General features: G+C 38.0%; 1 protein-coding gene across 8 annotated transcripts in view; it reads left to right on the top strand.

The window, feature by feature from the left end:
• TRIM37 (tripartite motif containing 37) overlaps positions 1–16,082 on the top strand; it is a 186,689-nt gene that overhangs the window by 46,467 nt on the left and 124,140 nt on the right. For 7 of the 8 annotated variants that reach the window (XM_032871918.1, XM_032871920.1, XM_032871922.1 and 4 more), the window contains exons 2-4: positions 81–182; positions 9,654–9,694; positions 12,590–12,706. In XM_032871918.1, the coding sequence (XP_032727809.1) occupies positions 81–182; positions 9,654–9,694; positions 12,590–12,706 (260 nt within the window). Of the gene's footprint in view, positions 1–80; positions 183–6,689; positions 6,901–9,653; positions 9,695–12,589; positions 12,707–16,082 lie in introns of those variants that run through there. The other variant, XM_032871925.1, reaches the window with a different exon arrangement.

The raw sequence follows: 16,082 nt of genomic DNA on the forward strand, positions 1-16,082 counted from the left end.
TTGAGTGAATAACTTTAAGCATGCTTTTTACTTTTGATTCAGTATCTAACTCTGGTGGACCTTACATCTTTTATTTTCAGAGCATTGCTGAAGTTTTCCGATGCTTCATTTGTATGGAGAAGTTGCGGGATGCACGCCTATGTCCTCATTGCTCTAAGCTTTGTTGTTTCAGCTGTATCAGGGTAAGTTGTATTTCTTTTTACATGCTCTTGGTGTATATAGGACATGTTGTAAAAATTAACCATTTTGTTTATCTTTTTAAAATTTTACATTTTGTGCCCTTTTCAAAAATGTCTTTTTTTTTTTTTTTTTTTTTTTAGGTTTTTATTTATTTATAACAGAGATAGCGAGAGGGAACACAAGCATAGAGGGGCTCTATGGGGGCTCAATCCCAGGATGCTGGGATCATGACCTGAGCCAAAGGCAGATGCCTAATGACTGAGCCTACCCAGGCACCTCTTAAAGAATGTCTTAAATGAATGTTCCTTAATAGGGAGACCATCAGTGTATGTTACTTGGTACTGTGGAGGTTAATGATCAGATGATTACTGCTGTGAAATGTCTAAAAATCAAAATCCACTGTAATTTTTTAAAAGACTTTATTTGAGAGCGAGCATACAGGTAGGGAGAGGGGAAGAGAGAGAAGGAGAAGCAGACTCTCCACTGAGCAGGGAGCTGAATGGGGCTGGATCCCAGGACCCTGGGATCATGACCTGAGCTAAAGGCAGATGCTTAACCAGCTGAGCCACCCAGGTGCCCCCCAAACCCACTGCAATTTTAGTATATTTACATTATTAAATAACAAGTACTTATAAAGTGGTTGCCTGCGCTGTGTTTGGGCTTGAGGAATTCTAAGATAATGGTGAAGAGCTTAAATCTCAGTGAGAGAATGGACTCTTGATATTTGAAGAATGTGTGGTGTCAAAAGAGGCACTAACAAACTGCTGTGAGACTCAAGAGGGAGAGTTTATACTGTCAGAGTAAGGTGGAGAAAAAGTAGTATGGGTTCAGGGGCTAAGATTAAAATCCTATAATCTTACAGATATAAGAGACTTTAGAGATTAATCTGTTCGCTTTAAAACTTAAGTGTAGGTGAGCTCCTCAAACAAAATTGTGAGGAAGCCTAAGATGTGAAACAGAAGAATTTATTTTAGTGTGTATTGGGGGGGATTCAGTAGCACATATGCAGATCACAGTTGAAACCTTTCCTGCCCTCATACTCTTAGTAGATTATGTCCTTTACTGAGAAAATAAAAACCACCTAACATGCTTTTCACCTCAAAATTTCTCTTATTCCTACCTAAGCAAGATAGATAACCCTTTGTCGAGAGTAATATCTGAACACATAAATCATTTGCTTCTAGTCACATGGCTAGCAAATAATAGAGCTGGATTTGAATCCAGGAAGTCTGGCTCTAGATCCTGTCTTCTTTGCCACTACACTGTGTGCAAAAGACCTAGGTTTAGATATCATCCTAGTTCTCCCACTCATAAACTGAGAAACTCAATTTTTATTAGCCTATTTCCTCATAGAATGAGGTAACAAGATTTATTTCACAGGATAGTGGTGGCATTAAATGAGATAAATTAAAAGGTAATTTAGAAACTGTAAAGTACTATCCACTTGTAAGGAGTTAAAATTTTATTGTTAAAATAGCAACTAACCTGTCATTTGTTTTATAAACAATGAAGCTGAAACTAGGGAAATTAGGTAATTGGCCTCTATCACTGTGTTAATTAAGTGGTAGAGTGTGTGTCTGAGTTCGGCTGTTTTGGTGAAGGTCCAGTATATGGATGACCTGTGAATATTACCTAAACCTTATTGATTCTTCATTTCTTCATTGTTAATTCCTTCTAGTCCTTAAAGCCATATATTTTTTAATATTGCTGCTGGCATCCTATACTTAGAAGTGTTGGAGAAAATTTCATTTACTTTGGGAAATTTGATTTACTCTTGCAGGTTTAACTGTGGTCTTTGTGTGTATGGCTTTTAAATCTATTCCTTTGGCATATACCTTCCAGCATCTTGACTGTTGTTCCAGATCAAATTCTGTTTTTTCAAATTGATTCTTTTTGACTTCTTTTTGTTCTGTTCTGCCAGTCTCTCAAACTCGAAACCCTTTACACCAATGATTTTTAAGTTTTGTCAGTTATTATCTCCTGCTGTCACTTATATCTGTCCTGCCTATGAATTTTTTTTTTTAAGGTTGTATTTGAGAGCGAGTGAGTGAATATGAGCATGAGCAGGGGGAGGGGCAGAGGTAGAAGCAGACTCTTGGCTGAGCAGGGAGCCTGACACAGGTTCCATTTCAGCATCCTGGGATCATGACCTAAGCTGAAGTCAGATGCTTAACTGACTAAGCCACCCAGGTGCCCTGGTACTTACCCATTTCTATTATTACCATCCTAGTAGAGAAATACATTTATTATCTCGTGCTTAGATAATTATAATTACCTTTTAATTGATAAGTCTTGAGTTTTCTATATCTCTGGTTCATTTTATATCCTGTTGCCCTATTCACGTTTTCCAGTAATGTCATTGTTTTTTTTTCCTTCTCAAGCCTCAAATTCATTGCCTGAATCTCTTAGAATATTAACCTTTATATTCAGACCATCTGGATAATCTGGTTCTAAGCTTTCTTTCTAAAGCTGTCTCAGTTCCTGAATGTACCATAGATGTGTTCATTCAACACATATTAATTATATGCCTACTTGGAGTTAAGCATTGACATCCCAGGGAGTTGACTTATTTAATAGTTTGTTTATAGACAAAAAGGTAAATAGACATATGTTAGATACCAGTAAGTGCTGTGAAGAAAAACGAAACTGAGTAAGGTATAGAGTGGGGACTTTGAGGAAGATACGGGCAGGTTGTTAGTTATTTTAGATAGAGTAGTCTGGGAAGGTCTCTGAGGAGTTGACATTCGAGCAGAGACCAGAATGGAATGTGGGAATGATGTGAATATCTAGGGGAAGAAAGTCCCAGGCTGAGAAGTCAGAAGAGGCAAAGGCCCTGAGAGAAATAGCAAAGAAACCAGTTGGCTGGAGCAGAGTGGAAAGAGGGAGATGGAGAGGAGATGAGTTTGGAGATGTAACTTAGGGCCTTGATAAAGACCTTGGCTTTTATTTTAACTATGATGGTGACCATTGAAAGCTTTTGAATGATACAAAATAATTTTCAAAAACTATCACTTTGGCTGGGTGTAGAAAGTTGACTGCAGGCAAGTGGGAGCGAAAGTGAGGAGACTAGTTGGGATGTGTTCTATTAGTGAAGGGTGAATGGTGATTTAGACTAGAATGCTAACAGTGGAGGTGGTGAAAAATAAGGCAATTCTGGATATGTTTTGAAAGTAGAGCCAATGGATTTGCTTAAAGATGGGACATGAGGAAAATTTTATACAACATTTGGATGAATTAATGGTTTTCTATTCTGAGATAGAAGAAATTTGGGGAAGGACAGGGTGAGGTTGAGTAGATTATAGATATACAAGTTTTTTTGTTTTGTTTTTTTAAGATTTTATTTGAAAGAGTGAGAGCAAAAGTGCATGAGTGGAGGGGAGGGGCCCAGGGAGAGGGAGAAGCAGACTCCCCACTGAGCAGGGATCCCAATATGGAGCTCGATCCCAGGACCCTGGTATCATGACCTGAGCCAAAGACAGACATTTAACAGACTGAGCCACCCAGGCGTCCCATTTTTTGGAATTTTATACAAATTGAATCTTACAGTATGTTTTCTCAGGTGTCTGGATTTTTTCACTCAGCAAACTTAGAAATCTATCTTGTGTGGAACAATAATATTCCTTTTTATTGCTGAGTAGTAGCAGCCCATTGTATGCATATGCCATAATTTGTTTATCCGTTCACCTGTTGATGGACAAAGGGGTTGCTTCTAGTTTTTGGCATTTATACAGAAAACTGCTGTGAACATTTTTTTAAAGATTTATTTTATTTGGGGCGCCTAGGTGGCTCAGTGGGTTAAGCCTCTGCCTTTGGCTCAGGTTGTGATCCCAGGGCCCTGGGATTGAGCCCCGTGTTGGGCTCTCTGAGCCTGCCTCCCCCCCCACCTGCCTCTCTGCCTATGTGTGATCTCTGTCAAATAAATAAATAAAATCTTTAAAAAAAAAAAAAAAAGATTTATTTGACAGAGAGCATGCAAGCTTGCAAGGTGAAGGTCAGAGGGAGAGACAGATCTCAAACAAACTCCCTGCTGAGCATGGAGCCTATCTTGGGGTTCAATCTCATGACCCTAAAATCATGACCCAGTCTGAAATTGAGTCAGATGCCTGACTCACTGAGCCACCCAGGCACCCCAGTAACGTACTGTAGTTTTGTAGTAAATTTTCAAATCAGGAAATTGAGTTCTATAATTTTTTTTAAATTGAAATATAATTGACATAAAAAAGTTTTAGGCTGGGGCACCTGGGTGGCTCAGTGGGTTAAGCCTCTGCCTTCGGCTCACGTCATTGCCTCTCGGTCCTGGGATCGAGCCCCACATCGGGCTCTCTGCTCAGCAGGAGGCCTGCTTCTCCCTCTCCTTCTACATGGTTCTCTGCTTACTTGTGATTTCTCTCTCTCTCTCTGTCAAATAAAATCTTTAAAAAAAAAAAAAAGGTTTTAGGTGCATAGGATCATTTTCAGGATAGTTTTGGTTCTTTGAGGGTCCTTTAAAATTCCATTTCAATTTTAGGATAGGTTTTTCTACTTCTGTAAAAAGTATCATTGGGATTTTGTTAGGAATTATGTTGATTCTGTAGATTGCTTTGGGTGGCATTGTCATTTTAACAATATTAAATCTTCTAGTGCATGAACATGGGATGTCTTTCCATTTATTTATTTCATTTCTTTCAGTGGTGTTTGTAGTATTCCTTGTATAAATCTTCAGATCCTTGGTTAAATTTATACCTAGGTATTTTCCTTTTTTGTTTTTTTTTTTTGATGTTGTAGATGTATTTTCCTAATTTCCTCTTTGAATTCTTCATTCCTAGCATATAGAAATGTAAGTTTTTTAAATAAAATATTTAATGGTTAATGTTGTTGATTTTTGTGTTCTGCAGTTTTGGTGAATTTGCTTATTAGCTTTAACAGTTTTTTTGTGGAATCTTTAAGGTTTTCTGCTGACAAGATTATGTCATTGCCAACAAATAATTTTACTTTTCCAGTTGGGATGCTTTTTATTTCTTGCTTAGTTGCACTCAGTGAAATTTTCAGTATTGTGTTGGATAGAAGTGGTGAAAATGGACATCCTTGTCTTTTTCCTGATTTTAAGGTTAAAGTTTTTATTGTTTCACTATTGAGTATGATATTCACTCTGGATTTTTTTTTTTTAAGATTTTGTTTATTTATTTGACAGAGAGACAGCAAGAAAGGGAACCCAAGCAGGTGGAGTGGCAGAGGGAGAAGCAGGCTTCCCTCTGAGCAGGGAGCCCAACATGGGGCTCGATCCCAGGACCCTGGGATCATGACCTGAGCTGAAGCTAGACACTTAATGACTGAGCCACCTAGGCACTGCCCTTCCCCCTGCCCCTGGATTTTTTTAAAGTATGGTTTTTATCAAGTTGAGGAAATTCTCTTCTATTCATTTTTCTTGAGTGTTTTTATCATGAAAGGATATCAGATTTTGTCAGAGGCCTTTTCTATATCAATTGAGATGATTGTGTCTGTTTATTCCTTCACTTTATTAATGTGCTGTATTATCTTGAATGATTTTTTTTTTTTTTTAAAGATTTTATTTATTTATTTGACAGACAGAGATGACAAGGAGGCAGAGAGGCAGGCGGGGAGAGAGAGGGGGAAGCAGGCTCTCCACTGAGCAGAGAGCCCGATGTGGGGCTCGATCCCAGGACCCTGAGATCATGACCTGAGCCAAAGGCAGAGGCTTAACCCACTGAGCCATCCAGGCGCCCTCTTGAATGATTTTTATATGTTGAAGTGTCCTTGCATTCCAGGAGTAAATCCCACTTGGTTATGCTCTCTAGTTTTTTTAATATACCGTTGAATTCAGTTTGCTAGGCTATTGTTGAGAATTTCCCTAGCACAATTTTGCAGAGTAGGTATGTTGATTTCTCTTGTTTCATCTGAGTAAACTTGAGCTCAGTCATATGTCTGGTATCATGTAGCCAGTAAGTGCCAGAGCTAGAAGTCAGACTCAGGTCTGAATATTGTCTAAAGCTTGTGATTCTTCCATTTTAATGGAGAGAAATTCTTAAATATGGGACATTGCTATAGTATAATATTTATTTTCTCTAATAATCATTGTACATAATATTGTATCACTGGTTCTTACCTTTCATTTTGGTTTGGGAGAAATGCTGGTTTTCCCAAAGTATTAAAATAACCATATTTATTTTATGATTAAGTTAGATTGTGGAGTATAAGGTAAAAATGCCACAGGTATTCAGAGATGGGAAAGATCACTAACCTGGGATAGGTAGGAAAGTTTTGTGGATATAATTAGTGGACATTTCCGTGGGACATCACATGGAGGAAAGGGGCATATTAGGAAATACAGAAGTATGCCTAGAGTGGTGTATAGTGCAGCAACAAGCCTGTTTTGACTGGAATGGAAAGACATTTAAAAATATGGGCAGAGGTTGTTGGGAAGATGGCAGAGTAGGAGGATCCTGGGCTCACCTCTTATGGCTGGCCGCCTAGAGAATACCCACATCAGCATAAATAATCCAGGAAGTGACCCTGGAAGCACCATTTTCTCGTGAAAAGGCATTGCCCTGTGGGGCACTACAGGCCCTCTTCATAAAGCCACTACTTTTAAGTGCAGGAAACATAGCTGACTTTTTTAACACATAGAAACACACAGTAATAGACAAAATGAAGAGACAGAGGAATATGTCCCAGATGAAAGAACAGAACAAAATCATAGCAAGAGACCTAAACTGAATGGAGGTAAGTAATATGTCTGATAGTGAATTTAAAAGTATTGCTCATAAAGATATTCGCTAGAATTGAGAAGGGAGTAGAGGAGCTCCAGGAGACCCTCTACAAAGAGATAGGAAACCTAGAAAAGAACCAATTAGAGTTAATGAACTCACTAAATAAAATTAAAAATAGACCACCTGGAATAAATAGCAAACAAGAGGAAGTGAAAGAATGGATAAGCAACCTGGAGGACAGAGTAATGGAAAGAAATCAAGCTGAGCAATGAGAGGGGAAAAAAATATATCCAAAATGAGAATAGACCCAGGAAACTCAGTGACACTATCACATATAACAGTTGTGTGATAGGGATTGCATAGAAAAGAGCGAGAAAAAGGGGCAAAAAATTTATTTGAAGAATTAGTGGCTGAAAACTTCCTGAATCTGGGGAAGGAAAGAGCAATCTAGATCTAGGAGGCATAGAGGGCCCCAACAAACCAACCCTAAGAGGTCTGCACCAAAACACGAAGTAGATAAGATGGCCAAAAGTAGTGATAAAGAGAAGATTTTAAAAGCAGCAAGAGAAAGGAAAGCAGTTATAAAAAGGGAAACCCCATAAGGCTATCAGTAGATTTTTTTTCAGCAGAAAGTTTGCAGGCCAGAAGAGAGTGGCATGATAAAATCTGCAGCCAAAAATACTGTATCCAGTAAGGCTTTCATTCAAAATAGGATGAGAAATAGGGTTTCCCAGAAAAACAGAAGTTAAAGGAATTCATGACCAGGAGCGAAACCAGCCACATTCCTCTCACAGTAGCATCAGCCTGGTGGGTCCCGAATCCATACAGCAGCTGCCCTTCTGCCCGAGTCAGCATGCACTGCCGGCCACCTGCTCAATGCAAGTAAACCCACACCTTCACCTCAGAATGACAAGGATTCAAACCGATGCTCTTCCCCTCAAATTCCAGCCCCTGTGCTCAAGTTTGTGCACAAAAGTGGGCAGAATGAAGCAACCCAAATAGTGACACTAATTCTGTGGTGTATATAATGGGTAAAAGGAGTATGCTAGGCCGAGAACATCTCCAACAAACACATTGAAGAACAATACACACAGCATGATTCTGGTTACCAAAACACCCCTACCCCCCAAATGAAAAATAAAAATATGGACTGGTTATTCCCTATCAGTCCCAACTTTTTTTTTTTTTTTTAAAGATTTTATTTATTTGAGAGCGCTCACGTATAAGTGTAGGGGAAGAGACAGAAGGAGAGCGAGGGGGGAGAAACTGAAGCAGACACCATGCTGAGCGCAGAGTCTGACATGGGGCTCCCTCTCACAACCCTGAGATCATGACCTGAGCTGAAAGTTGTGCGCTTAACTGACTGAGCCACCCAGGTACCCCAGTCCCAACTTTTATAGAGCTTATGGTGTAGCAGGGCAGAGGAGACCGAACAAATAAGTCAGGGTAACAAAGTGTTATAAGCACAGTGAAGGGAGAAGTACAGGTTGCTGTGGTAATCTGTAGAGAGTCAGGGCAAGCTTTCTGGAGGAAGTGATGTATAAACTGAAATCTAAAGGATGAGTAGGAATAATATAGTTGAAGAGTGGTGTTGAAGAATATCCTGGGCAGAGAGAGGAGGCTTAACCTTGTCGGATCCCCTAGAGTGAGGTAAATGATGAAACTAGAGGGGTGTGGGCTGAAACCTGCCCTAAAAGAGTACTATGGATTTAGCAGAGCATTGTTTGAGAGGACAAAACCTGACCCAAATCTTAGGTTTGCTGAGGGACCGAAGAAATGATCAAGGTTATTAACAGAGAAATCCTTTTGTGTCATTTTCTTTTTCTTCCAGCTTTATATTCTTTGCTGTGAAGTATCCTTCTCTTTATTTTTTATTTTTTATAATTCTTTAAGGTTTCCTTGGAAGTTTCATTTCTGAGTTAATTATTTGACTTTAAAAGCTTATGTTCTTTTATAGAAGTAGAAAGGGATAAATAGAAGTAACAGCCATGGGGAGTACATAGGTATGGGATTATGTAGTTATTTACCTTGAAACATTTACTAGTCAATTAAAACATTTAATATTTAACCAGAAAGCTATTGTTTTTGGTAAGGCATTCAGAAAATCTTAGTATCTCCTTTGTATATGATATAAAACTTTCCTATCCAGTAATAATTAAAACAATTACATTAATAAAATTTGAAGCTTAGTAGAGATATTGCTTTGTTATAAAAGCTTTTTATAATTGTGACGAAACCAAATTATGCAGATATTACATTACTGAACTATAGAACTCTTTTAAAACATAAAGTTTTGTATTATTCATATTTTAGGTCTGATTTATATATCCATATTATATATTCTTCAAAATTAGTTTGCTTTTCAGAAAGGAATTTAATAGCACCTTAGACTTTCTGAGGGATTTTATGAGAGGTTAGTTAGAAGTAAATCATCACTGGTTATTTTTAGAGTGATGGTTACTCTGTCATTGTTTTGTGAAGATTATCAACATCTTCATTGTGAGATCCAGATAGTCTTAGGATCACTTTCTTTCCTATGAAAAAATAGTTTCTTAACTATTTTGGAATGAGTTCTGTCCCTTTGAAAATTTGTCCCCGTCGTGATGGTAATGAGGAGATAGTAGATTGCTATTTCTATAAGTACCTTTATAATTAATACAGGCACTAGAGAGTTAAACTCATTAAATTTGGTATATAAGTAGTCAGTATGTACAAATTAAAGTAATGATGTTTATATAATCAAAATCTAATTTTTTACCTCCTTAGCGCTGGCTGACAGAACAGAGAGCTCAATGCCCTCATTGCCGGTAAGTGATTTTCTATGATTATTTGTGAATTTGGAAAAGAGTAAGGTGATGGGATTAGAGTATGCCATAATATTCAGAGTTTTTTTGCATCTTGCTACTTTACTCCTTGTAAATACAGTGAAAGAAAATAAGCACTCTGTCAGATAGAGAAATGCAAACTAAGTTATTTGACTCAAAATTATGTAGAATGGATTACATTATTTACCTTCTTTTAGAGATGCATTGTGTAACAACTTTTTGTAATTAAAATTGAAGTTTTCTATTTCCTTGGGGGGGGGAGAAAATTTTTAAAAAAAGATTTATTTGAGAGCATGAACCTGCATGGGCGGGGGTTTAGGGTAGAAAGAGACAGAATCTCAAGCAAGCTCCATACCTAGTGTGAGCTGAACACAGAGCTCAAACTCATGACCCTGACTGAAGTCGTGACCTGAGCTGAAATCAAGAGCTGGATGCTTAACTGATTGAGCCACCCAGCTGCCCCTAAGTTGCAAGTTTTCGTTAATAAGATAAATACAATAATAAGTCTTCTGTTTCTTATACTCCCTTCCTGATCTTTTCATTAAATAACATTTTCAAAAGAAATGGTTAGATTTCATATCTATTCTTTTGGACATTTTTCTAGGAGTATACTGATATATATACATATAAATTTTTTCTTGAAACACAAATGACATAATACTATTCTGGATTTTTTTTTTTTTTTTTTCATATAAAGTGTGGTGGGACTTTCCTTTGATAAGTATATATGTATCATTTTTAAAGAAGTGTGAGTGAGTAATCACTCTATGACTGTATGTTGATTTTCTTATGCTTATATTCAGAGACATTTAGGTGGTTTCCATTTTTGTTTTTTTCATATAATGATGCCAGATTACATTGAAAGAAAGGTTTTTACCATTTTTCCTTCCTAATAATAGATACAAAATTGCCTTTTTCTCACATTCTTGCCAATACTGATTATTATCAGTCTTTTTTTGGTCATTCCATTAAATGAAAAAACGGATCTCGTTTTTTTTTTTTTTTTTTTTTTTTTTTTTAATTTATTTGACAGAGATCACAGGTAGGCAGAGAGGCAGGCAGAGAGAGAGGAAGGAAAGCAGGCTCCTTGCTGAGCAGAGAGCCCGATGCGGGGCTCGATCCCAGGACCCTGGGATCATGACCTGAGCCGAAAGCAGAGGCTTTAACCCACTGAGCCACCCAGGGGCCCCAGGGATCTCGTTTTTAATACCCTTTTTAAATTATTGAAACCGAGCATTTTTCAAAACATTTAGCTACTTATATTTCTTTTTTGCTTACACCACCTCTTCACCTCATTTGATTGCACATTTTCATTTATTGTTTACTTTTTTCATATTAATTCTTTTTAAAATTTTTAAAAAATTTTTTAAAGATTTTATTTATTTGACAGAGAAAGATCACAAGTAGGCAGAGAGGCTGGCAGAGAGAGAGGGGGAAGCAGGCTCCCTGCAGAGCAGAGAGCCGGATGTGGGGCTTGATCCCAGGACCCTGGGATCATGACCTGAGCTGAAGGCAGAGGCTTTAACATACTGAGCCACCCAAGCGCCCCTTCATATTAACTCTTAAGAAAACCAGCACTATCAAATAGAACTTTCTGTAATGATGGAAATGTTCTATAGCGTTGCTGCCCAATTCCACTAGATACACTGGCAGTTGGGATTTGAAATTTGTCTGGTGTGATTGCAGTGAAATTTTATTCTTATTTAATTTGAATTAATTTGAATTTTTTTATTTTTTATAAAGATTTTTTAAAAAATTTATTTATGACAGAGATAGCGAGAGAGGGAATGCAAGCGCAGGGTAGCTGGAGAGGGAGAAGCATGCTCCCCGCTGAGCAGGGAGCCTGATAGGGGGCTTGATCCCAGGACGCAGGCAGATGCTAAACGACTGAGCCACCCAGGTGCCCTTAATCTGAATTTTGAATAGTCACGTGTGACTTGTGGCTATCATTTTGGACAGTATAATTTTAGACTGAGGAATTGAGAATTCAGTCTGTAATCTGAATCTTTTTTGTAAATGACGTATTAAGGTAAAAATAATTTGCAAAACCAAACTTTTCATTGAGTCTGTTGTTATTTTAGTAGTAATATGGTATGAATGATTGTTAGCTCTGTTTTGAGGAATGTGTTTGTTTGATAATTTTTTTTATGACTATCTTCCATCACTCTGTATGATGTCCTCAAGGTTTATACATGCTGTAGAATAGGTCAGAGTTTCACTCCTTCTTAAGGCTGATGAATATTCCATCATGTACATGTATCACATTTTTTTAAAAGAATTATTTATTTATTTATTTATTAAAGATTTTATCTATTTATTTATTTGACAGAGATCACAAGTAGGCAGAGAGGCAGGCAGAGAGACAGGTGGAAGCAGGCTCCCTGCCTAGCAGAGAGCCTGATGCGGGGCTCAATCCCAGGACCCTGAGACCATGACCTGAGCTGAAAGCAGAGGCTTTAACTCACTGAGCCACCCAGGCGCCCCAGTATCACATCTTGTTTATCCATTCATCTGTCGATGGACATTTGGATTGCTTCCACTTTGGGGCTTATTGTGAATCATGCTGCTATGATCATGGGTGTTCATCTTTTCTAGAACTGCCTTCAATTTTTTTGTATATATACCCAGAAATCGTATTGCCGGATTATATGGTAATTGTGTTTTTAATATTTTGAGGTGTAGTCGGCAAATACAATTGTTAAGGTACTTAAAGTATACAACGTGATGATTTGATATTATGTATACATTGCTAAAAGTTTCCCTCTGTTGATTTAATTAACACTCATCATCTCACATTATTACCTGTGGAATGTGTTTATATTAAAAAATAGTCTCAAAGTCTTGAATCAGAGTATATGTACATATTTTTTTTTCCAGTGCTCCACTCCAGCTGCGAGAATTAGTAAACTGTCGTTGGGCAGAAGAAGTAACACAGCAGCTTGATACTCTTCAACTCTGTAGTCTTACCAAACATGAAGAAAATGAAAAGGACAAGTATGCCCTCAATTTCTTTGTCAAGTATTTCATAGATGTTACCATATGTTGTTTTATTTTTTTAAGATTTTATTTATTTATTTGACAGAGTGCAAGCAGGAGGAGTGGGAGAGGGAGAAGCAGGCTCCCTGCCGAGCAGGGAGCCAGACTCTGGGCTCCATCCCAAGACCCTGGGATCATGATCTGAGCCAAAGGCAGACACTCAACTGACTGAGCCACCCAGGCATCCCTACTATATGTTATCTTAATGACACTATTGAAAGTTTCTCTCTCAACTGACTGAGCCATCCAGGCACCCCTACCATATGTTATCTTAGTGACACTATTGAAAGTTTGTCTTTTGTTTTATAGGTAGACACTTAAGTATTTTTCTTCTGGCATGGTGTGGGTATCACTGTTTTGAAAGACCCTTCTGACTCTTGATTGGCTTCTTTTATGAGAGCCTCTCATAAGAGGAGTGCAACTGTGAGAGGCCTGCTGGCCCCTCTTGCCTTGGTTTGCTGTAGGTGTATATGGGCCACCGATAAATAATTGTTCTGATAAATTTCCTATATTGTAAAAGCTGTGTTCTAAATTTGGTAGTGTGGAAATCAGGCTAAATGAGCTTCCAGATAGTATCTAATATGCTGTTTTTTTATACTTTTATTTCCTTTTGGTATTCAGATTACTTACAAATGAGAAATATAAAATGTAGACCTGTTAAGGTATTTGAGCTCTGTGTACTTCATTAGTGAAGCTTTTTTTTCTTTTTTAAAAATTTATTTATTCTATTAGAACACACAAGGGAAGGAGCGGAGGGAACAGGAGGAGAGAAGCAGATTTCACACTGAGTGTGGAGCCTGACTTATGAGCTCAGTCTAATAACCCTGAGATCATGACCTGAGCTGAAATCAAGATTTGTATGCTCAACCTACTGAGCCACCTAGGCGCCCCTAGTGAGAAGCTTTTTCAGAAATGCAACAGTGTGCCTCCCTTTTTTTTTCCCCCCCCAAGGTTTTATTTATTTATTTGAGAGAGAGAGAGAGCACAGAGGGAGAGTGAGAGAGAGAAGCAGACTTCCCACTGAGCAGGGAGCCCAATGTTGGGCTCAGTCCCAAGACCCTGAAATCATGACCTAAGCCAAAGGCAGACGCTTAACTAACTGAACCATCCAGGTGCCCTAGTGTGTGTCTTTTATAGGCAACAGAGTTTATTTATTTGACAGAGAGCACAAGTAGGGGGATCAGCAGGCAGAGGGAAAGGGAGAAGCAGGTCCCCTACTGAGCAAGGATTCTGATATGGGGCTTGATCCCAGGATCCTAGGATCATGACCTGAGCTGAAGGCAGATGCTTAACCAGCTGAGCTACCTAGGAGCCCCAAGTTTTTTAAAGTGTATTAAATTACACATTGTATAAAATTTACTTAACCATTTTTACGTTTACAGTTCAGTAGGTGTTAAACATATTCACATTGTGTACTAGTCCCCAGAACTTATTCGTTTTGCAAACCTGAAGCTCTCTACCCGTTAAACAATAATTCCCCATTTCTCCTTCTACCAACCCAGTGGTGGCATCCACCATTTCACCTTCTGTTTCTGTGAGTTTGACTATTCTAGATTACTCATGTAAGTAAAATCATAGTTTTGTGTTTTTGCTACTGTCTTCCTTGACTTTACATAATGTAGTTTATATCAGAATTTCATTCCTTTCTAAGGCCAATTAATAATCCATCATGTATATTTATCACATTTTGTTTTATCCATCTGTTGATGGATATTTGGATTGCTTCTACTTTTGGGCTGTTGTGAACCGTGCTGCTGTGATCATGGGTGTTCATTTTTTCTAGAACTTACCTTCAATTTTTTCTTTTTCTTTCCTTTCCTTTTTTTTTTTTTTTTTTAAGATTTTTAAGTAATCTTTACCCCACAATATGGAGCTCAAGATCAGGAGTTGCACACCCTACTGGTTGAGCCAGCCACACACCCCTTTTTTGGACATATACCCAGCAGTGATATTGCTAGATTATATAGAATTCTGTTTTAAATATTTTGAAGAATTTCCATACTGTTTTCTATGGCTGCTGTACCATGTTACATTCTCACCAATGGTGTATAGGATTCCAGTTTCTCCACATTCTTGCCAACACTTGTGTATTTTTTTGATGGTAGCCATCCTAATGGGTATGAGGAAATACCTTGTGGTTTTGATTTGCATTCATCTGATGATTTGAATGTTGAACATTTTTCATAATGCTTATTGGTTATTTGTACATTTTTGGAGAAGTAGATCTGTTAAGTCCTTTGCCCATATTTTAATTGTGCTTTTGGGTTTTTTGTTGTTGTTATTGTTGTTGTTTTTCTGTTGAGTTGTAGGAGTTCTTTATATATTTTGGATATTAACTCCTTATCAGATATGTGATTTGCAAATGTGGTCTCTTACTCCATTGATTGCCCTTTCACTTTGTTTATTATGTCCTTTGATGTATAGAAGTTCTAATTTTTTAAAGATTTATTTATGTATTTTAGAGGGTGTGCACAAGTGAGAGGGGCAGAGGGAGAGGGAGAGAGAATTCTCATGCAGAGACTCTCATGCAGACTCACTGAGCTCGGAGCCCAACACAATGCTTGATCTCACCACCATGAGATCACAACCTGAGCTGAAACCAAGAGTTGGATGCTTAACTGAGTGCACCATCCAGGCACCCCAGAAGTTTTAAATTTTGATATAGCTCAATTTATTTTTGGCTCAGTTGCATGTGATTTTGGTGTCACGTTTAAGAAATAATTTTGAAATCCAGTATCATAAAGCCTTTCTCCTGTGTTTTCTTCTAAGAATTACATTATATGAAAACATATAAAATATATATTCATTTGCAAATCTTTTGTTGTAGGATCAAAGTCTTATCTTTGATTAGGTCTTATGACCTGTTTTGAGTTAAATTTTGCATATGATAAAAGCTGAAGTGTTTTGTCTGCTAGGGCTGCCATAAAAATACCACAGGCTGGGTGGCTTAATAACAAATTTATTTTCTCATGGTTTTGGGGCTGGAAGTTTGGTTTCTGGTGAGGCCTTTCTATTTAACTTGGTTTAAGGCTCTTCCTCACTGTGTCCTCACAGGGCCTTTTTTCTGTGCATACTTCTGTTACCTTTCTCTTCTTTTTTTTTTTTTTTTTTTTTTTTAAGATTTTATTTATTTATTTGACAGAGAGAGATCACAGTAGACAGAGAGGCAGGCAGAGAGAGAGAGAGGGAAGCAGGTTCCCTGCTGAGCAGAGAGCCCGATGCGGGACTCGATCCCAGGACCCCGAGATCATGACCTGAGCCGAAGGCAGCGGCTTAACCCACTGAGCCACCCAGGCGCCCCTACCTTTCTCTTCTTGGACAGCCCAGTTTTGTT

This window comes from Lontra canadensis, unplaced genomic scaffold, assembly GCF_010015895.1.
Source record: "Lontra canadensis isolate GAN:19392208 unplaced genomic scaffold, GSC_riverotter_1.0 scaffold43, whole genome shotgun sequence".
NCBI lineage: Eukaryota > Metazoa > Chordata > Mammalia > Carnivora > Mustelidae > Lontra > Lontra canadensis.